This window comes from Python bivittatus, unplaced genomic scaffold (assembly GCF_059951505.1).
Source record: "Python bivittatus isolate LINGU-HERP-01145 unplaced genomic scaffold, Pbiv_v1 ctg000980_np1212, whole genome shotgun sequence".
NCBI lineage: Eukaryota > Metazoa > Chordata > Lepidosauria > Squamata > Pythonidae > Python > Python bivittatus.
Genome location: NW_028277125.1, coordinates 64,843,747 through 64,868,229, shown reverse-complemented (window position 1 = coordinate 64,868,229; position 24,483 = coordinate 64,843,747). Strand labels below are relative to the sequence as shown.

Here is a 24,483-nt window from a genome sequence, read left to right as displayed (position 1 = left end):
GCAAAATCAGTGACTGTTAAAAGAATATTTCCTACAAATCAAAACAACTCCAGCTTTCTCATTGTCTTCCCCACACAGTTTCCAGCAGGCCCATTAAGAACATATTATTCAAAAGCATTCATCAGTCAGACACTGTATTTTGTAAACAACACATTTGTTCATTAGTTGCTCCTGCAATTTTGGATGAGAAAAGGAATAAATATCAGGGACTTTAACCAACCTGCAGATGAAAACGTTGAATTGTGTAACTGAAACAGAAGCGGTCTGTTCTCTTTTGCTTTTTCAAAAGATCTACATGGCCAGTATTGTGAATTCACGTAGTTCATAATTCAGAATAGGTTGGACTATTTCACAATTTTCCTCTTGCATCGAAGAATGACTTATTTAGAATTTTTGTATGCATGTATGCTTTTTGGCCTCCATCTGCAGCCCCTGAAACCACTTCCAAATAGAATTGAAATAATTTCCTGTCCTTTTAAACACAGACAAAACTCCTAGGTTTAGAATTAGCATAGAATAATGGCATTTCAGGCATGAACACTAAAATCTCATGTGATTTCAGACATTAAAAAAAAAAAATCATTCCTGTGGGCATCATCCAAGTGGGGGCCGTAGGCTTCCAAGTGTTGTAACATCATGTTGCAAATTCCTCCCCTTACGTACTTATGTGTTATATGGCAACACAGGTACAAGGGGGTGAAGCTTGCATCACGGCATCATGATGCACATAGCTTTATTTCTGGGTCGTCATGATGAGAAAGGGATGCCTATAGGACCATATGCAGAATGATATGCATCATATTGTTGACCATTGTATTAAATGTATCAGTGTAGGAACCCATTATTGTAAATACCATTTGAACATTGTGAAACTGTGTGAAGAGGGGGAATAGAGAAAGGAATTGCAATATACCGCACCTCCCGTGTATTGATTTACCTGTTACTCCAATATGAGTAACTCACAGTGATGAGAAACTGACCGTAACTCACAGCAGAGAGGAAAACAACCTTTCATTAGTGACCGTGGAACTGCCTTTGATTTTCCTGGAGTAAGGTCATCTTGGAGGACCTTCCAGACTAATGCTGGTTAAATTGTAGATGAAGTCAGAAATAAAGACTATGGACATCTGCATTTTATGCAATGTCAACCTCCCATTATTTGCCTATTTGCTATGCAGTAAATACTTTACACAAATTTTAAAACTGGATACAAAGTTAAGCTTTTTAAAATTCACTTGCTATTCTTTCTGGTGGATTAATGTCATGTTAGCTTGCAAAGGGTTATGTAAAAAGGATCGTTTTAAAATCAGTTTGATTAAAGCTCTTGACATGGATGTGTCCTTTGGTTTTCCAAGTGCTTATTTATTTTTAGAAAGATTAGGAAGAAATTCAAATCCGTTTTCTGATCATTGGGGGAAATGCCCTCTGTTTTGCAAAAGTGTCTGCCTGCCAACATTCTGTCAATGATCCTGTCCCAGAACTAATCTGTTTGCAGTGTTAAAATGAAATTAACTAGCCCAAGGCTTTGTTACTTGTATCTTTTTATTTGCATTGGAATTTTCAAAATTATGAATGGGATTTCATTGCTGTGTACAGAGCTGATACATCAGTCAGACAACAATGCCCTCAGTCATTCTTTCCATAAACCAGAGATCTGTCCAGAACACACTGGCAAAGAAGAGAGAACAGGGTTTAATATACTGATTTTTTTAGGGGGGGGAGATGCAGGAAAAAAACCTCAAATTATTTTATAGATGCTTCGAAAAAGATGGTTGATTTAAAATGAATTTTTATTCAGTAATAGTTATTGGACTGTGAGCCTGTATGCATGTTTTTCCCCCCTATTTTGGAGTGGTTTATACATAAATTTAAATAAACAAACACTTTTTCTTCCTCAGATTTTGAATAATATAGCTGCCATTCATATATGTGAAGCTTGAGGAATTTGATGTTTGTGAATTGTGATGCAACCTGATTAGATTTGCAACTCCAACACAATGTTGCATGGCACAATTATCTTTGAGATTTGATAATAAAAAAGTACACAATAATATGTCCAAAGATATTGAGGTTTAACAATTATAATCTTTAGTATGTTATGGATGTTATGGATGTCTTTCTCATAGTGAGAAAAAAATATCTATTGGTATGCAATTAAAATTTGACGAGAAACTTGTCAGGGTTCATATAAAAATATACACAAAGCATGGCATCATAGTATTTTGACACAAAATCATAGTGTCCTGAGATGATTACTTGATTGATTGATTGACAGATAATCTCAGGATACTATGACCACACTTCAGATGACTGGTTTGGAAAATTGTAGTGGTAGTTTCATGCCACATGTAGCTGACAGCCAGCATGCTATATGAGATTGAGGTCCTGGAGTTAAGATCTAGGATATTCTGGCTCCAGATCACATGTAGCTATGAAAATTCACTGGGTGACTTTGGGACATTCTTTTTCAGCCTAGGCCACTCCACAGAGTTGTTATTGTGGGAAAAAAATTAGAGGAGGAAGGGTTGCATATGCCATTTTCGCCTCCTGAAAGAAAAGCAGAATATTAATCAAATAAATACAAGATACTGTAGTTGGATGCTATTCCTTAAGAAGGTGTTAATGCAGCAGCCTAAGTCATCTTGACATCCTTAGAACTTATTGGTGGCTTACTGTAGAGGAATGCCTAATAGGATTTTTTTCTACAGGGTGGATCACACTTTAACTCAGCTCTCTGCCAAATTCCACATCTAAAATTAATTGGCAAAGCAGAGCACACTTTGGGCACTTTTTGGAATTTGGACTGTACTTGTCTAATCTAAAATCAAATGTACATTCATAACCTAAAATAATGTGTAACCCCCAGGATTCTAGGGCTTGTAAGGTTGGTCCGGTTTCCCCTTATAAAATCTAAATGAGACATCTAACCTCAAAATTGGAAATCTGACCTTGGATTCCTTCTCCTACATTTTTATCATCTCTTTCCTAGATCAGAAATCCCTGACTTTACAAAGTTCCAGAAAGGATGTAATAAGGATAGGATCGAGGGTTGAGGATCCTCTGGGTTCTGTTGCCATCAAGTCTCCCAAATGCTGAGGGGGAGGGGGGAGGGGGGGGAAGAGAGAGAGAGAGAGAGAGAGAAGCTTTTCTAAATTATTTTCTAAATTATTTTCCCAAGGGAGGAATTTATTTTAACATAGAGGTAATGAGATAATCTCTTCCACCGTAACCATCATACCAGTCAGGCTTATAGCATCAATTTTTTTTTTCTTTTTTCTTCCTAGCATTTTCTCACAGGTGCAGGGTCCACACCCCCCCCCCCCGATCAACAAAATGTTGATCCATTGGTTGTGACAGGAATTAAGGAATTGTGACAGGAATTAAACCAACTGGCTTGTCGCCTGAGCCTGACATCATGGGCTGACTGGTCCAAAGACAGAGAGTGACTGGTCCAAAGTCACCCAGATGGTTTTCATGCCTAAGGCAGGACTAGAACTCACCATCTCCTGCTTTCTAGCCTGGAGCCTTAACCATTAGAGCAAACTGTCTCTCTTGGCTTATAACATTAGCCATGATACCTTCATGAAATGAAATTGCATTGTTGGTCTGTTACATTGGTAATTCCATCTTCTTGTTTAGCTACATGGAAATTCATGATTCAAGGACAACATAATATGAGTACATAGTGACATAAAAACCTGCATTTAATTTTAACAATTCTAAGTTGAAGTTGAAGCCCACATGTCTTAAAGTTGCCAGGACTGAGAAAACACTGGTTTAGATTGAAACTTTCAGTTCCTTTTTTAATCATCATACATAGCATAATTCATTATTGTCCATTATGATTAACAAATCATTCAAAAATATACTTTGGGGGTGTTGAAGATATAGTTTCTAATTATAACGTATGTATTGATTTTGGGGGGAAAAACACATATCTTTCTAACCAGGACTTTTAGCTAAACTAAAAACCCTTCAAATGGAAAAATAAGTGATAGATATTTTAGCAGAAGATAGGATCTTTCTGAATCTTATTTATTTGTTTTGTAATTGCAGATAAAGGGAAGGAACCAGACAGGACCTCCTGCCCACCAACCCTGATTTTACATACTGAAATGAAAAATAAGCCTGCAGAAAATGAAAATGAGAAGGTTAGTTTCTCGTTGTTTAATTCTGAGTTGAGAAAGACATTGATTTTGTTCATAAATTTCTCCTGCAGTACAGACATATTCCAAAGTTTGCAGAGTTTGTTTATCTTCCTGCATTGCTTCATCCTCCATCTCCTCAATGCAAGCCAAAAGAGTGGACCCACATGGAGAAACATGCAAATGGTTGACAGTGAAGTGGCAGATAAGAAGGGTTCGCCTGAGGAAGAAAATCCACTGAGGCTGTTTGGCTTAAGAGTTCCCCACAACCTGTAACTAACATTACTGAGACAATAAAGAAAATGTAAATTGTGAAAACCATTAGCTCATTGATAAACTTAACAGAATTGAATCATACATAGAGAGTGGTTTATTTCTTCTACAAATTTAACAAGCATTTATTCATAAATTTTGTGTCTTGTACATAAGGTTACTGTTATGGGGGCTAAGTACCAACAGCCATTATCTTTGTATTCACACTGCCACCCCTCTGTCTGTCTCATTATTCAGGAATGGCCAATGTAAAACCTTCCATGTGTTGATGAAATCCAATTCCCGTCATCTTTAGCCGTGATTAGATACAAAATTAACTGTGAACTAGTTCTATGACATAATGTTATGTGCACAACCTTGACCTCTTTGAGGAAAGGTGTAATATGTAAATCTTACAAAAAATACTTGTTAGAATGTAAATAAAACACATAATATAATAATGTCTTTTGCTGATTAATCTCTGTTTGTTTCTGAAGACTCATTCTTTAAAACTACTCCCAGATGATGAAAACACTTCAAATGGTAACAAGCCTGTTGCATCTACTCCTGTTCCAGGATCTCCATGGTAAGTATATTTAGGAGTGATATTTTTTCTTCACTATTTGGGCAACTGCCAAGCATAAATTAGAGATCTGCTATATCATTGCTAACTGAAAAAAAGGAGAAACATATAATATTGGATATTATCCAATGTTTGTTTTTCAAAAACTGCCACCTTGAATATATCCCACTGCCCTCACAACTGCACAAATCAATGAAACAAACATAGATTTTTTCTTTCTATTCTGCTCCATCCTTTATCCTTGCATTGTTGCAAATCTGAGATTTTATTTATTTTATTTTACTTATCATATTTATATAGCCGCCCATCTCATACAAGGTGACTCTGCAATATTATTGATATAAAAAGGACATTAAAGAACATATATCCTGAAATTTAGGCTATATTCCTAATACACTTATTCTTAAGTATAGGTACCTGGAAGTGAATCCAATTTAACTCAGTGTGGTTTACTTCCATTTAGATATTCATAGGATTGTAGTGTCAATCATAAGCTAGCCCAGTAAGAAATGTATAAGATACCTCTAAAAGTAGTTTGGCATTTGATTCATTTTTAGGGAAATAATTTTCAGTAATTATATTGCTATGCTCATTAATGCAAAAGACTTCATTCACCTTTTCTCCTCCTTTGGCTCATCATGCTGGTCTATTAGATGATCCATCACAGAATCACACTGAAACATGGAGCGAACCTTTAGGGAATATATTATTGATTCATGATTCTTTAGATATGAAGTCAAAAGATCAGTATATCAAAGCCCACAAAGAATCACCACATCTGATAAAAATGTGGAATTGATCCCAAACCCTCTCCACTCATAGGCTGGCTCCATGCTTCTGATCGATTCTGTGGTTCATGTGACATTACCAGGCAAACGCTGGGATGTCATTCAGAAGCAAAAGCAGGAAGTCTTGAGAGAGATTCCAGGTTATGCAGCTTAAAAGAAAAGGTGAGTTTTGATTACTCTTGGGCAGCTACTTCTCTCACATTAGCTCTGATACACTACGAAGTCTATGAGACGGTTATATCATATACATATTTTCTGTCATTCAGCTACATTAAGAGAAGCTAAACCAGTCACTACATGATCAACTGGGGGACCAGGCAAGCAAGTGGAGAATTACTTTTGCTAGGCACTGAAGAGTGTTCATTAAACAATATACTTTGTTCTTCCTTGTTCTCTTTGCCCCACATTCTGGATCACTATTTTCCAGGCCAGTTTTGAACCCTATGATAAAATTTAGACTGAAATGTTTAGTTCCTTGTTATCAACATACAGTACAGTGGTACCTCTAGTTACGAACTTAATCCGTTCCGTGACTCTGTTTGCAACTAGAGTTGGTCACAAGTCGAAGTAAAGTTTCCCATAAGGTTCAATGTAAATACGGTTAATCCGTTCCGCCCTCCAAATTTGGTCGCACCACAAGGCAAATTTCCCCATAAGGTTCAATGTAAATATGGCTAAACAGTTCTGAAACATATGCATTTTATTTTTAAACCTCAAAAACCTTCCAAACGCCACAAAAACCTTCCAAACGCCACAAAACACACCACAAGCCTCACCGAACGTCTCCTTGCTACCGCGATCTCGCCCACAGGAAGCCGCGACCGCGTGGCAGCAGGGAAAATGGCCACGGATCTGGTTCGTAAGTAGAGGTGGAGTTCGCATGTCGAGGTAAATTTTTGGGGCCGGAGCTGGTTGTATCTTGAAAAATTCATAAGGAGGGGCGTTCGTAACTAGAGGTACCACTGTATATTAAAACCTTGTAATGGAGTCAAACAATCCAAATTATGTCACAGTTTGCTTAGCCCCTATGTATGGGAACAATGTACCAATACACCTAGATATGATAGTAACAGAATGGCTAAAAGCTTATAAACTGAACTATAGAGGTTTTCAAATTTTGCATTTTACAGACATTGTACTGTTTACAGTTTTTATCTCTAGATCTTTATATATATTTGCCCACTGAACATGGGATGACATAGTAGAACCCAATCCAGCAACTCTTCTGTCACACTAGATGGGTTGCTGGCCTGATCCTAACCTTGTTTAAATGAAAGTCCCATGGATTAATGGGACTTAATTCCATGCAAGTGTTTGAAAGATTGCAGCTTTAGTCCTTAATGTGCCATTCAACTTGGTTTTGTTTTTTATTTTTTCTTCTTTGCATGTGTGCATTGGGGTACATTGATTAACAGCAACTTTTGCAGAAATTCTTATTTTCCCCTTTATTCTCCCTCCCCCTACCTGAAATAGGAAAGATACTAGATGGATATTTTAGTACTTTTTAAATCAGTTTCAGTTGGGTTACCAGACTGAGCCTGCAAATATGCAGACCATCACTAGACAGCAGGCAAGAACTATACAAAATTCTAGTGATTTGCTTCTATCTCGTTGCCACCTGGATTTTTTAAGCCCAGATCTGGTAGCCTTACTTTTATTTTTTAAATTTTTTTGAGCCACTTTCTGGGCTTTTAAATTGGAGGACAGACTATTCCAGAATGTGTAGGTAAAGCACACCAAGCTACAAAGTAAACAGGCTTCAGTACTGGAAGAGAGTTGGTGAAGTGTGCTGACTACAGTGCTATATCCACGTTGTTTTCATGGCCAGAATATAAGTTTATAATATTGGGATTCCTAGTGGCCTCTCATCTAAATGCTAATTAGGTTAGATCCAGCTTATCTTTTTCAAGAAGACCCAAAATTGGCAAGGATCTGCCATCTACAGCAGCTTAAGAGATTTTTAAACATATCCCTATTTTCCTCTGTGAAATGTTGGAGTGTACATATTACTGTTCTTTGAATTATCACCATTTTGAACGTGATCTCTGAAGTTCATAAGCAAATGATGGTAAGCTCACTGACATTGATAGCAAATCAACGTCTTCAAGAGCAAAAACTCTAAATCATTTAGCAGCCATAAGAATGCCTTCTGATGTTCATGTTTTTACTTGCTGCTATTTTTTTTTTTTTACTTGTTGGAGTACAGATCTAAGCATCTGTACTGCCTGAATAACACTATTTCAAAGCCAGGAGTTAGCCACTTTGTCTGGTGCCAGGAGCCATGGAAATAATCTTGCACAACAGTTGGGTTTTCATCCCTCCCAGAATGTTTGAGACTGGCAAATTGTACGAGATGTTTATGAGATAAGAGCCTGAGATCTGATTAGGTTTCTTTGGAGAATGCTGAAATTCCCTGTGAATTTATCTGAATTTGTCAAATCATGAATTTCAGTATTGCATATGAAAGCTCATGAGATCTTGATATTTGGTTGGTTGGTTGGTTGGTTCTTAATTTTTGAAAATAATTCCCAGGATGTGTAAAACACTGCATCACTGGATTGGAGAAAGCTGTTCTATAGCCACCCAATACAGAAGTGTTTATATTCCTTGGGCAGAACTGATAGGCTGAAGATTAAATATTATGTGGCACCTTGAAAACTAATTATGTAGTCTGATATCAAAGGATTTGTGCTTAGAGGACTACTTGTTAACTTTGGTGCTTTTGTAATATAATCTTAACATATTTATTTTGAAATACAGACTCCCTGAATTGCTGCTTAAATCCAATTGAATGTGCTTAGTTCTGTGTTAGCTTTAGCAACATTTTATATACAAACCTCTGCTATTACCTCCATTTTTAATTAGTGCTCTGTCTTTGAACAAATCACCATATTTTTGCATTTGGATAATTGAAAACTTTATTATGCCAAATAGGGACGAGCTGGGAGATGAGTCTGATAATTTTTAAATTAAATGTCAAATTGGGTTAGTAATGGGAAAGTGAAGAGATTTCTAGAGGGAGCTGCCATTTGGATCCATTTTAAGCACCTCTCCAGAGACATTCACTAGGTCTTTCAGTCAGATGTGAAAATGGGCCATTTCCATTTTAGCTATTACCTTGCTTTTATTAGATAAATGCCTAAGCTTCATCTGGCCCAGTGGTAACAGTTCACACAATGAATGTATTTGTAGCTGGAAATGAATTCTACCATCATCCAGGGAAATGGAAACAGTCTGTGATATAGGCCAGAGTTTTGGAATTCAGGGATGGAGGAGAAAAATAAATAGTGGAAAGATTCTGAAAGGCAGATGTCCAGGAGATTTTTCATTTGTGATTTAAACTCTGTGCAATTTCAATTTTATATGAGTACATCTCTAAGAGCCCTACTATTTTAAAAGTTTGCACATTTCTGTCTTACTTTGAGCCCCAAGCACTAATTATAAGCTACTGTGTTTGCTATATAGGAAAATATGTATTCACATGGTAATACAAGGTCCTTGTCAGCAAATAGATGCTCTCTGTTTGCTGCTTAGTGGGCTCCTGCATTCAGATTTAAATTTTTCAGAAATGCAAATATCTTCCTAATTGTTTCTTCAAAATTCAGAGGCTCAGCTGAAGTGCTTCTTTAGGACACTTATCTGTAAAAGTGAATGTGCAATTTTTAGTGAAGAAAAATTTTTCACTTATTCTTTTGGATCATGGTCAGGCAAAACAGCTTGTCGTTGTGTTAGGAAAGAGCTATTGTTCATCTGCATTCTCCATTTAAATACCTTATCAGCTTGTTTTGCATAGTGTGAGACTAGCACTTGCCACAGCCTCTCATCTGAATGCTTATTTAAGTTATGGTCAAAATCTGATGTTCATTCTCTTCAAGCATTTGAATGGGAAGAGCAATTAGCTTAAAGAGTAAGCTGGAAGACACAAGAACTGCAGATTTTCAGATTTTTCTCTGGTTCGGGGTAAAATCCAAAATGGAGCAGAATTTCACTTTTAACTCTTTCCACCTAATAGACTTCCTGGGTCCAAAATGGCAGCTTCCCAAAATAGGGGAGCCTCTGTTAGGATATTTTCTGGCCTCAGGAACAATGTTCCAGCAAGGATATCAGAGGCATTGAAATGTCTACAATCCCCACCTGCAAAATTCAATTTGCCCTTGACATTGTTGGTCCTGAGTTTTGCCACATAGGAATTGTGGACTGCCTACAAGTGCTATACTTAGCATTTCTCTGTACATGGAGAAGAAATCCCTTTTGAGATCCTTTTCAGTTACTGTCAAATATGAAGGGAGGAAGAGGTTCTAGATTGCTTCTGCTTCTTTAAATCCCTAATCCATTCGGATAGTCTATCATAACTAAATTAAATTAGAAAGAGAAAATTAAATTATTTCATCCACTGAAACTGCTGGTCACATAGGGAAACCTAAATGCAGAATGTAGTCTCAGTAGTATAATATGAGGATTGGACTCCTCCCCATCTATTGTAACAGGTACATCCTGCTTATTTAACTTGCTGAGCTTCACAGGAGAGATATTTTCTAACCACATGCAAATGAATGAATGAACCTGACACTTAACAACCAGGCATCTGGGAGGCATAATAATTTATGACTGTCAAATATGTTGAGAGGGACAGAATCAGATCTGGCTTAACTTAACTTGGCAGGGAACCAGGCCATTTTCTGGATCATTTGGGAAATGGCTTGGCTTATTTCTAAGTCAAGCCAGTGCTATCTATACCTATCTTTATCCCTAAGTATTCAGAATCCTGTTGACTTATTTTGGATGTACATCTGTAATTATGAAGAATGTATGTATTTCTTGGGTAGTTTCCCACAGTCAGATGGTTCCTGGGTGGGTAAGGCTCAGAGTAGAATATATTTAGTAATTAAATCCTGACAATCAAATCAGTACAATAAATAGAATAGCAATAGTCAGTCTCCAAAAATAGAAAGGATGGATATTTTGCTGCAACCAAAGATTTAAAGATTATTAAAACATCAGCCTCTTTCTTTTGTATGTCCAGTGTAACAGCTTTTTTCTATATCATTCTCGTAGCCTGTCATTTGTAATCCACTTTCAATTCCATCTCAGTCTTGTCACAAAGAATTTATTTCTCTTCCACAACATTTTTAGACAGTTGCTCCATAGAGTCAAATGTCTCTGTTGACACTATTAATATTAACTTCTGAGTCCATTTTTCAAAAATATCCTTCAATATGTCTAATGTTAGAATATTTTTCTCCATTTTGTAATTATAAGTCAAGTTTATGTGTTCTTCTCCTTTAATTGAAATCTTTAGTTCTCTCTAGTGTCCAATTTTTTAAATCTTATCTTCTTCTTCTTTTAATTCAAAACAAAAGCTTTTTCCCATGGAAAGGATTCTTTATAGTTAATTCCAAAATCTTATTTCAAATTTATCTGGAGCCTTAGTCCATTTGTAACTTTTTAATATCAAAGTTTTAATCACCCTTTTGCTGTTTATTCCAATAAGTAAGTAAGTAAGTAAGTAAGTTCTGAAGCCTGTATTTAAAACTTATTTCACTAAGGACTGAAGGAAATTCACCCAGTATGTCAAACTTGTCCATCCAAAGGTTTCTAATAACTGAAAAGCAGTTAACAAGCAATTTCCAAAAATGATTAGAAAAGGAAGTGCTAACTTAGTGTCCTTTGGAAGGCGCTGATCACAGTTTGAGCAAAAAGATGGCTATTCCCTCATCTCCCAGAGCTCTAAACCCTCTTTAAACTACTGTCTTGCATGTCTCCTCACAAGGAGCAACTATATGGAGCCCTTGCGGGCAATCTCAAGTCCTCTCCTTGTCCGGAGAGGAATTACAAAGAGCCAATCTACTTGACGGCTCTTCACTCTTCACTGTGGTCATTGGCTCCACTTTTCATGAAAGTCCCTTTCACAATCTCTATTGTTATTGTTAACTTGTAGGACTTCTGATTTGGATTCTAGAGGATAGATAACTCACACATTACTTACCCACATAGAATTATGTTGTTCCTAGAGGCTGCCATTAATTCTGTAGAATTAACATTATCTCCCCACTGGCTCCCTACAGCTGCCTTCCCCACAGAACTAATTGTTATTGGGCAAGTGGGTAGTTAGTTGAATTGATAATATGCCAAGAGAGTAAAGGATGATAAAAATCATACTTGATATAAGAGAAAATCCGTACTCTTGACTATAAGTGATGGTAACAACATCTGTTTATTATTAATTGGTGGCATTCAACATACAAAGAAGGTTTCAGCCTCTTTGTTTCATATCATGTAGATATTTATTTTAGCCAAGACAGTGATTTAATATTTTGTTAAATCAATTAAATAATAAATACTTAAATTAAATTGATTTATTTCCCTGTTCTCATTGCTTCTCAAATGCTAGCTTCTTGGTGTACATGCTTTCATTCATAGTCTTTTGGCTTCTTTCTCCTTAAGCTTTCTACAACTTGGCTGTGATCTACTGTGAACCAAAAGCTTGCTTAATGATGCATGTTCGTTTCTGAAGATGATTAACAGCACTTGTGATAGTACTGTGAGTTATATCTCTAAAACACAGAGAATCAGAAAGTTCCCCCCCCCCCAAATGTTATTACAACAGTTATGGAAAAATGTACACTTAAGATCATTCATATTTGTAATAGAGTAAGCTCCTCCTTTTTTCCCCTCTATTCTTTTAATTCAAAAATAGAAACTAGCTATTACACAGTAGGTAATTGAAAATTGCTTAGAAGAATTCTTTTCAGCTATTTCCGCTAATATGGAATTAATGTGTTCAAGACATTAAGTATGTATTGTGTGATAATTAAATTATCTTCCCATTGCTTAATCTCCTTTTACCTTGTCCATATATATATATAGGTTTGACTTGATAACCGACCCACATTCTTCTGAAAGTTTTCACATCTAGAAGAAATTAAGTCAGATTTCAGCTCAGGACAGAGACAGCACTGGTCACACTTGTGAATTACTTTTGGCAGGGCTGGAATGGTGCAATCAACCTGCCCATCCTAGATTTCTCAGTGGCTTTCAATACCATTGACTGTGTTCCTTCTAGTTCAGCTGTAGGGGACATATAGGACAGGAGAACACAATGTTATGGTGGTTTTCCTTCTTTCTGTGCAGCCAATTTCAGTCAATGTTGATAAGAAGGGACAGGTCAAATTACTGGTTTGTGGCATGTCTCAAGGCTTGACACTTTCACCCCTTCTGTTTAACACCTATGTGAGGCCACCGGGGGAGGTCATCCATCCATTTGGAGTATCAGTATGCTGATTTTGACCCTTTACCAACCAAACAATGCTGTCAAAGTTTTGCCACTGGGTCTGGATGCTATTGGGAGGAATTGAATGGGAGTCTGGAGGTCTGAATGGGGAGGAACAGCCTCAAGATCAACCTAGCAAGACCAGGTAGCTTTGGATTTTTAGTCCTCCTGGTTCTGGAGGTGGAAACCTTTAATCCTATGTGGGGATGCACTGTCCTGCTCAGGACTTCTGCACAATTTGGGGGTTTTCCTAAACTCTAAGCTCCTGTTAAGAAGGGGTTTGCACAGGTTCAGCTTGTGTTCCAGTTGTGCCCATTCCTGGTTCGAGACGATCCCCCTCATGGTTGCTTATGCCTTATCCACCTTGCAGTTGGACTACTGCAACATGTTTTACATGGGGAAGCCCTTAAAGACCACCTAGAAGCTGCAGATGGTACAGAATGCAGTGGCATGAGTAGAGATGGGCAAGCTTCCTTGTATGCATGTAACAACCCTACTACGTGAGGTCACTGGTTGCTAGTTGGCTTCCAGAGGCAATTCAAGGTACTGGTTATTACATATAAAGCTCTACATGGTTTAGGCCTAATAACTTGAGGGATTGATTGCCTCCTGTAGTATCTGCTCATCCCATTTGCTTTGTCAAGATTAACCTGGCTTGGGTCCCGTCAATTAAACAGGGTCATCTAGTATCCTTTGAATAAGATTGCACAATACTTTGAAGAGGATTGCACTGGAAATCCACATGGCCCCCACTTGCCTGCCTTGTGCTGTCCCCAGGCTTGAGACTGGGTGATTCAGACAGGTGCTTTTTTAGTGGTGGATGCAGTGGAAGTATGTTGTGTTTTTTGGTGGTTTCCCTCCATATGACAGTTAAATTTTATGCTCTGTTGTATATTGTTTTATATTTTACTGTGCTTTTAGTCCGTGAAGCCATCCAGAGTCATTTGACAGTTGGCAGCCTAGAAAAATGAATATATATGGAAACTTTCTTGGTTCCATATACCCTCTTGAGCTTTGTGTTGAAATAAATATACATACAAATTTTATGCAACATCATTTTACATTTTCCCAAATCATTTTTAAATCTTTATTTTCCAGAGTTTAATGTTTACCAAATAGCTTTGATTTTTGATTCCCAAAGTACTATAGTTGTTTAAATACTGTTGTACTGAATCAACAATTAAAGTATGAAAGTAAATATACATATGTGTGTGTAACTTTGTAATTTGCTTTTAGATTAATTTCTTTTCCACTAATCCTCTCTGGGTTTATTATAAGCATATATATACTCTAACATAACTTAGTAGTGTACTACTTTCCTTTGACTTCAGTCTATGAGCTGTAGGTAAATCTTTAAATCAACAATATAATTCCACATTTGAAGATAAGATAATCCATTTGGTAAGAGTATAAAGGATCCTTATATACCTCCAGCAAGCATGTATGGTTATGAAGGAGCCAACTTGCAGATCTGTAAAGCTGTTAGTCCCCCCACATATATTACTGAACAAATATTTGGAGTAAACATTGGATTTACAGTGGAATCCCATTTCCCTTATGAATTCAGTGAATGATGGAAAGAAGGTATTATACAAATCACTATATTGTCATTCCATATTTAAGATACTCTTGCTTTTTTTCCGAGACTAAGGGTCTAAGGTTTTTTCATATATCTTTCTTTTTCAAAAAAGAAGACAACCTTCCATATGCCAGAATCAAATAATCTTGTTGGAATAAGTATCCTTTTGAATTATACTATCAGAATAACAGTTGGATGTCTTAAACATAAAGAATTAACATATCAAAAATGAACAGTGCAATGATGATGATGTCAGTTCTGAGTGCAGCAATTGTCAAATAATTGTAAGTTATAAATTTAAATGAAATTAATTATTGCCTGTAACGAGTAAGATCTAATTGTGTTTGTGTCAATTAGAGCTATTTGTGCTGATATCATGGATCTTGAATCTCTGGTTTTCAATGTGTTACTTTCTTTTCAATCTCACATTCCATCTGCTCTCAGTATTTATTTTTGAACTATTATTGCCATTAAAGTAACATTAATTATAAATACTATTTTCTTAACATATGTAGCGATAATGAAACAATTTGTTAGGGGGCAAAAAAAGTATGTCAGGCTGTTAGCCTGAAATGAAATTGCAACTTGCTGCTGTATGGCAGGTCAGTATAAACGATATTGTAGGACAATGGAGCTTGGCTTAGCTTCCAAATTAAGCATCATGTGGCCGTTCCATAGCTGATCTTCTAAAGTTTTAAAATAATTGAAATGTAGCCATGAGGAATGTATTCTTAATAGTGGCAGGGAAAGTGACTAAGACTTTTGTTCCTATTCTATTCCTCTGATGAAATCTGCTCCCAAATAAGGTTGTTTGCTCTGTAATGTGCAAATTTTCATTCCTTAGGAAACCAATAACTTATGGAAATCAACTTTGATTGAAGAAATAGGTGCATGGAAAATGAGCAGTTCATCTCCTGGCCATTGTGCTGAACAATGATGTGAAATAGCAAACAATTATTTGTACAGCAAGCAATGTACAAAGTGGTTTATTTAGCTATAGCTTATTCAGTAAACCTAGAGTCACAGAAAACACCAGGATATGATCTATGTTTTTCAGATGCAATGATTGGGTTCATGTAGTGCAATAAAACAAAGTTAAGCACAGTATTAGCTTAATGTGTGAATCTTGCCTATGAATGAAATTATCATTCATCTACCGGGAATAGCGAATAGTCAATACAAGGTTTTTTTTTCCTGAACTGTCTCTGAAATTCTCTAAGCCTAGTTTATTAATTGAAATAGGTGTATAGTCTGGACTGGAGATGATCGAGTCTTCTTCTTCAACCCTACAATGCAATTGTCAGTATGGGAGAAACCAGTGGATCTAAAGAACCGTGGTGATATTAACAGAATCATTGAAGACCCACCTCATAAACGCAAACTGGAAGCTTCAGCAAGTAACTAATGCTGTGATTATTTTTGTCTATTTAAACTTAAAGCATATCTGAAAATGCCAGCCATTAAATTTATGGGGTAAAATGCTGAATGTCAATTTTATCAAATAATCTTGATTGTGATTATTGAAAGCTCTTTCACAAAGTTTTGATTTCAGCAATAGGTCCTGTTTATTATCTCTAAAGTGATGATACTAAAGGTTTGGGCCAGGTTATCTGATAGACAGCCTACAGGACTTTCATATGAACTAGCCTGACTATTGTGAACATCTTCAGCTCTTATTCTTTATTTCAATGCCAGAGTTGTACAGCTGATAGGATATGAGATAGAATCCTCTTACTGAAATGATACCAGTTCTTGAATTCTTTTTTTCTTGAAATAAAATAGTTCCCTCCTTTAGAATGAGATGGGTGGTTAAGAACTTTTTTTATTCCGTTTTATTTAATGCCTCCAGAATGTTTTCTCTTATTTTGAAAATTAAATAGTTTATTGTTATTTTTAAGTTTCTTACATTAGCAGATCAGATTAGCTTTGTGGGCTGAAAAGCACTGCAAAATGTGTGGGTGGGTGTGTATCTATGACTATATATTTCAGAGGTACACAACTTTTGTTTTCTTAAGGGCCATGTCAAGCATTTGTGTTGCAGGCTGAACACTGTGCTATAAAAGAACAACTTCCATCAGCCAGTTCTTGGAGGATTTTTTAAAAAATGGGTTACAGTGCTGCCTTACACCTTTGGAAGGCACCTATTTTTCTACTTGAAAACCTGCCCAAACTCTCAAAGACTGAAAAGAGAAGCTTTTGGACTATGCCCGCTCTGGTAGCTGAATGTGATCTCTGGGCCATATTTCTTGCATTCATTGTATTCCCCATGTTCTTAGGAGCGATCTAAGAATTATTGGAGTTCTTGCACTTATCTGAATTTATACCCTCACCCTAAAGATGCTTACATGGAAGTAGGCTCCATTTCAGTGAGACAACTGCCAAAATGTGCAAAGTATCGTTAGCTGAAATGTGCCTTAGTTGTTGTTGCTTTTTCTACATTCGTCTTTCAGTCGTTTATATTAGAAAAGCCTTTGCGTAACTTGTTTCATCCAAATGCCTTATTGACCATTCTGCCCAGGGGAGCTGTCTGGTAATAAACTATTATTTAACCCAGCTGTAGGAAGCAAATCTCAAAGATCCATCTCACTGGACTGATGGAAAATTTGGCAGAAATGTAGGCACTTCCATCCAAATATGGTGTTGCTAGTCAATCTTCACCCACCAGAGACTTCTTAAATATATTCTTGGCTTTAAAAAGAATTCTGGCTGCCATGCTAAGATATATTACAAAATCTCAGTATATAGAGAAGACCAGCAGTGAAGGGCAAACCAGCAGTACTTGTTTATCTTCACTGAGAAAGGAAGCAACCTCCAACTTAGTTTTTTGTGTCTTTCTACATGTGCCACAGTAGCCCTGGCCCAAAGCACAGTATACTGTGAGTATTTGCAGCATGAGATCTTCACGTGTATCCATGTAGATTCCTACATAGAAATTCCAGCCCCCACTGAAAATTCCCCTGCCCCCAGAGATTCATTTGCAAGGCTGCATCCCTCAGTCATGTGTACATGTGCCTGAGGGTGGAGAGTAAAGAGTCTACATAAAATCAGAGTGTGGAGCTATCAAAGACAGGCACATCACCACATTTGTATCAGTTTAAATACTGGGCAGAACATCTCTGAGCATTTTATCCGAAACTTCATGAGAGCCATTTATATTCTGATTGGGGGTTGGAAGGCAAGAGAGAAAACTCCTTCCATTGGGAACTACACTGAAGCTAGGAATTGCATGTACAGGCTGAGAGCTTATGATGGACAAACCAAAATAGGATTTGTCACTACTGCTATGCACAACGTATCACAGAGGAAGTTTTGGCTAGAGGTTTTGTGCCTGAAATGATTAGGGAGTGTGACGCAAATAACTGATAAATTGATTATGTGTCATCCAGTCAGTGTTGACTCTCAGTAACCACATGGATAGCTGAAAAATAATGCTGGACTGAAATCTGCCTTCCAGTTTTCAGATGATTCTTCCCCAATGAAAGAACCTGATTTCTTTATCTTTCTCATTCACTTAGCCCTTTAGAAGTTCCTTAGAATTTCTTTGGGTGGTGTTTTAAGTTTACTTCTTCATTTCAAGATGGCAGAAGGTGCTGATGTTTTTTTGTTTTCCTTCCCTGTCATGCCCCTTCCCCTAGTTGTATGTGAATCAGCATTTCTGAATATCAGTCTCTAAGTAGCTTATAGTAAGGGTAAAGGTGTGCAAATAGTTTGCATCATTTTGAATGCATGGCATAAATAATCCAAATAAACCACATAAAAATTATTGCTGTTGAAGCACATATTGATATTGTTTAAAGTTGGCATTGATGTTTTTAAAACTTTCATTATGCTTATTAAATGAAGGAGAGACAAAAAATGACAACGCATACTTATAAAACAATTATTACAGTTTAATAGCATCTCTTCCACAAAATAAGCACTTGAAACTCAGGAATGAATGGACACTGAAAATTGTTTCACATTGGTGTGAGAATTCATGTTCATTGATATTCATGAAGGTGTTGCTAATTTCATTTAATGGAAACTTGTGTTTTTCTGGATAATTGATTCTGCTACTTCTGAAATGAGGGATTAAGGACTAGGTAAGGAATAGGTTAGTCTTGCAACTGAATGTATCAGCATGAAGTTCCACTGCTTATAACTCCATTCATTCCATTCCATTCCATTCCCCTTTCCCCATCCTTTTCCCCCCTCCTCCAACAGTTAGTAATGCCACATCTATTGAGCATGCTTGGTATTCTTTGATGTATTTTGGGTTCATCTGCAGGCTTTTGAATTCTGCTGCTGCTACTTTTGTATGTGGATTGTGCTGTCATATTAGGCAGACATTTTTCCCAGTTGTGAAAGAGTTAGTTAAAAAAAAAAAAAGCAGGAGAAAAATGAGGAGGAAGCAAACTGCAGACTGAAATGCTTAAGAATTATGGTCTACTTAAAAAGTAGACCATAATTATGGTCTATTTTTTCAAAGAAGGCTTTGAACAACAGGAGTTTTGGAGCTTATAGAGGTTTTGAACTTCAGTCAGAATCAATAAAAGCAGCTCCTTGTCTTGTTCTGTTTTTGTGGCCTGTCTTTTAATAGGTCCTTCTTGGGAATCAATCTGGATGTACTGGAATATTTTGTCCAATTCTGGGAACTGCAGTTCAAAAAGGACAATAACAAATTGGAATAAGTTCAGAGGAGGATTACCAAGATGGTAAAGATCGTGGTAACCAAACCCTAGGAGGAACAATTAAAAGAACTGGGTATTTTTAGCCTGCAGAAGAGACAATGGGGGAGAGTTATGGTAGCAATCTTCCAGTATCTGAAAGGATGTCACATAGAACAGGGAGTGGTCTTAACTGACCAGAATTAGTGGTCAGTAATAAAAGTAAAAGTATAAGAAAGGAGGTTCAGGCTAGAATCTGAATTTCCTGTTGTATAAGCTAGCAGTAGTAGAACAGGCTGCCACACGAAGTGGTGAGTTCTCCTTTACTTGAAGTCTTCAAACAGATGCTGGATGGTCATCTGTCAGAGATTCTCTAATAGATGCTCTAGCACTGAACAGGGGTTTGATTAACTTGTCTATGGTCCTTTTCAACTCAGTGATGCTATGATACTATAAATCTATCTGGGATTTTTTGCTTATATGCTTTACTGAAAGGAGCCCTTTTTTCAGGACTCTGGGTCAAAGCCTGCTTGTCTCCTGACAGAATTAATAATTCACAGCTGGAAGCTGTTGAGAAATAGCCGTTGATAATGGATTAAAAGGCAGGTTGGGGCTGTACTGATTGAGAATTAATCAGAAGAAAGAGAAAGAACAATGGATTAAAACAAAACAAAAAGAATTCTGGTGAGCATCATGTCTCTTGAAGAAATATATTAGAAAAAAGATTAGCATTCTTAAGCTAGGGTTACTGGGATCTGGACGGCAAAACAAAACAAGACAGCCAACCAGTAGATGGAAGAAAAGCATTTTTCCTTGCTGCCATCTAGTGGTGATCTGGAGCTTTGCAGCTCAAATTTAGTAGCCCTGGCTTAAGCAATGATTGTTTAACTTTTGCTTCATCTGTCCATACAGAGCATTGTTACTTGAATGAATGTCTAAACAAACAGACAAATAAACATTTTTTAAAAAAATATGTTTAATGTTTCGAGCCCATCTCCCATTCATGCAATAATTAGTTTAAGAGATCTAGAAGCCTGGGAATGAATGACACCTACCAATAGAAGAGAATATAGCTCAGAGATGAACTGTGGAGTCCTTAGTGTTCTCTGAGCTTGGTTGTTTTCTTGCAGATGTTTCATAACCTGGGTCCACAGTGACATACCTCTCACATTCTCCTTTATAATCTCTAGTACTTGGTTGAAAATCAAAAGAAGTCTGGTAGCATTTCAGACTAATAATTAGTATTGAAAGGCATAAGCTTTCATGAGCTGAAGCTCACGTCATCAGATGCATGAAGTGGCTAAACTGATGCAGGATTTAAATTGGGATGAGGTAGGGGAAGAGAAGGAAAGGCAGGATGGTTAAGTAAATATAGGTTCCTGGTGAGTACCTTATCAATTAACAATTGTAATGTGTTAAAAATCCATTGTGTTTATTGAGACCTTCTGAAATAACCTGAAACCTGTTGATATATGTAAGTTCAGAAATATCTCACTCAATTGTGTTGGTAAAGTTTATTTTTTTACCAGAATGGCTCCTTTGAGATCTGTGATGGAATGTCCTGGGAGGCTGAAATCCTTGGATATTATATTGCCCTTGTCTTAAGTCCTGATGTCAAACTTGGGTCCATTAATTCTTTTGAGTAGAGTTTGGTTTGTTTGTCCTATATGGGGGCGGGGGGAGGGAGGCATTGGTGGCAGATGATGGCATATATCATAATAGAGTAAGAGCATGTGAAAGCATGTCTAATCTTGTGTGTGAAGTTGTGGAAGCAAAGAGACATCTGGGATTATTACAGGGTCTGGTTCCCATGTTAGCAACATTGTTGTACTGTTTCTTGCTGCTTGTAAGAATCTGATTCAGGTTGGGTGGTTTACTGTATGCAGGTATGGGCTTGCCACCCATTGCCTAAGAAAGTGCCTGAGAAAGTCATTGTCCAGTATGTGCTACAGTTCATTAATAATCCATTTGGGTGACTTGACTGTGAGCTGTAGGTGACAACCAGTGGTATTCTGTTGTTCTGTCTTTATGGTCTGTCTTTTAATAGAGTTTCCATGGGCATCGATCTGTATATTGATCTTGTTGGATAGGTAGGTAATACAGTCTAGATGATGGATTTGGGGATGTATTCTAGATGTAAGTTTCAAACATGTTGGTCTGCATGGTGATGTGTAGGTTTCTGGAATAATGTGATGTTTATGCATTTATTGTGTAGTTTTATCATGATATCAAGGAAGTGGAATTTTCTGTAAATATATCAGAGTTGATGGTGGGTTGGAAGTCACTGAGGTCATGATGAAATTTGATGAAGAATAGTACTTAGTTGCTAAGATACGACAGATGGATGGCATAGATTAGTGCCCTCATCCCTAGATTTCTAAGAGTTGCCGCATTCATCACTGAATAAAGACTCCATGAGACGCAGGCTCGTACGAAAGCAATTTACTCAGGTATAATGCATGTGGTTACAAACAAAGCCAGGGTTGGCTTGGCGCGGTTACATACAGCAGTTTTATAGGGTTTCCTCCTTGACCCGGAGTTACCCCTTTTCCTGCCCTTCTCCCCATTGCCTGGGTTACTAGTTTGCCCCTGGTGTTCTCCCCCTCGCCCTAATGGCAGATTCAGCCGTGTTTCTTTGTCTCCCTGATTACTGTCCTTTGTTTGTGGGGTTGTTGAGTTCGTTGGGCTTTTCTTCTGCAGGCTAAGCCAGGGCTTCTTAATTGCTTGTCCATTGCTGCACTTCCAAGCCCTTGCAGTTTGTGTTGCCTGGGGCGTTCAAGGGAAGCTGGCTTTGTTACAAAGTATCCACTCCTGCCCTGAGTCAGTTGCCGCCACCTGCCGGCAATTAACTTGAGGTTTGCCCAATTTCCTCTTTTCTGCTGCCTGCGCCTGAGGTGGTGAAATTGACTAGGGGCAGTGAAAGTGAACAGTGGTGTTGGCCGTGCTGTGCCAGCTGAATCTGACAAGATTCACATTATCTTCCCCTTCATTTTTAAGATACCTTTTGTGTTTATTTAACCTCCACAGAATGCAATAGTTTTACACTGATAAATAATGCTAAGTTAAGTTGGGCATTAGTTACAAATATTGCTTTGTTATTCTTTGTGGCCATTTTTAAAAATATTCTCATTGTATCTTTTGCAAGATAGAATGGCAGACTTTATATTTCTTTTTGAATAAAATAAATGGGTGACCTTTATATATTTGTTATGTTGCTTCTAGCTATTTTGTTTTTAAACTCTAAACTGTTTAATTCTAGAAAGTAGACAATTCCAGGGCCTTTTGAGTAGTATCCTTTGAAATTGTTTGCTTTCCATAGCCTCTTAATTCCAGTTATTTGTTCTCAAACTGAGAAAATAACTTTTAAGTGTATATAATGTTTTTCTTTCTAGTCATTTTTTAAATGCCTATGAGGTGATAAAGGTTTTATAGTTGTTTAATCTCACATGCTTGTGGCAACTTAGCTCCAAAAGTCACAGCATATTTTGTGTATCCTTGACACCTACAGAGAGTAAAATTGGAGTAATACCAATTGGTGCTGTCTAGAAAGATAGCTTCAAGCATCTAAGTTCTTGGATTCCAAGCATTCAAAGTTCTTGGAATTTAAAAGAAATTTAAATTTAAAAGAAGCATGATCCTATTTTGGATAATGATTAAACAAGATTTTAAAAATTGATCATCCTGAGATTAGAGTTTTGTTAAAATGTTGGAAGCATGTCAGCAAAATATCTTATAAGCGATGAATTTTTAGCAGTATTGATTGTTACTATAATTTGAATGTGGGTAACCTCAACCACATTACTAGATGTGGTGCCTAACCCCTTTTCTCCCAGAGCCACTCCAACATGATGTGGTGGATGGCCATAAATTCCTGTTACTTTGATCTGTGAAATACCTGAAAACTTTATGATAGACCTCCAAATAAGCTTAACCAGTTTGGAAAATCATAGACCCCAAAAAAACTTTCAACTTCCCTGCTCCCCAAAATCCTGACCCCACCCATACATGGCTTAGTCTTGTCCACTAGACACCAGAACCCCTTCCCTAACATCTCTTGCCTACCACCTACATGGTGTGATGTTTGTCCAGTCCTGCTAAAATTAAAAATAATCTGTTTGTTATACAGGGTGATAAACTGCTTAGATTCCAGCAGGGAAAAAAATGTTGTCCATGAATTTCTACAAGAAAAACTATAAGAAAAATATAATGTGCTATATTATAATTGTACTCCTTTGCCCGATTTCCATGTAATTGTGAAATGACGGAGTTTTAATCAGACTGGGGGAAAGCAGAACACAGAGTCACAAAGTATGTGGAAGCATGCCATGTTAGAATTGGATGTGAATATAACCTAGAAACTGATATATTTCTATTGTTATTACTGAGGCTAAAGTTTTCCCATCATCTACTATACAGTACATGTTTGGCTTGTCACATTTGAGACATATTTTGTTGTTTTTTGGTGTCATACATATTGGCTTAGCTTAAAGCCTTTTCTCACTTAACATATATTGTTTTTTTCTGGACTAAGTTACAGTTGGTGTCAGAGATCTGCACATGCTCAATTGTTCTTAAGCATGATGATGCCAACATGACTAAAACTGCATTGGGCAATCATGGCACAAAACTCCTGCTTTTCTACTTGTATCCTGAAATTACACACAAGGTTGTAAGGAGGGACTTTGCATTGTGTTTCATCCCATGCAGAATGCCTATAGTCCTATGGAAATTAAACAAGTCTAAGTTAGTAACAACAGCCTGATGTGTGCAGAAAAGGAGAAATTGTGGTGCAGTGACACTACATTAAGACATTTCTGAGATTTTCCATTCTAGACTAAAGGTAGGGTAAGGACCTTCTTTCCAACCTGGCTTATCTACTAAGAGTTGCATCAAGAAAGCATCTCAAGACGGTCTCTTCAGCACTTGAAGAGGTGAAACCTATGGAAGCCAACTTGCAACAAGGCCAGTGCTGAATTAGACTCATTCCAAGTTGCCATCATGGTAGCCAGGCAATTGCTGTATGCATATTTAATATATAATTACTTTACTATTCCCTTTCAGAGTAAACAGCATTATGGGAAAAAAGGAAGAAATAGTAAGATAAGAAGGATTTAGTTGTGTGAGATGAGAAAAAAGAAGAAATGTAGTTAAATGTAGCTTGCATTTACAATGGTCACTGTATCTCTCCATACCTCTATATCCTTGCAAACTATCCATGTT

The 24,483-nt window shown here is 37.1% G+C and overlaps 1 protein-coding gene across 1 annotated transcript in view; it reads left to right on the top strand.

Annotated features, from left to right (window-relative positions):
* TCERG1L (transcription elongation regulator 1 like) overlaps window positions 1–24,483 on the top strand; it is a 187,495-nt gene that overhangs the window by 138,672 nt on the left and 24,340 nt on the right. The window contains exons 6-8 of the mRNA XM_088131949.1: window positions 4,057–4,151; window positions 4,895–4,983; window positions 15,860–16,014. Of these exons, the coding sequence (XP_087988075.1) occupies window positions 4,057–4,151; window positions 4,895–4,983; window positions 15,860–16,014 (339 nt within the window). The remainder of the gene's footprint in view (window positions 1–4,056; window positions 4,152–4,894; window positions 4,984–15,859; window positions 16,015–24,483) is intronic.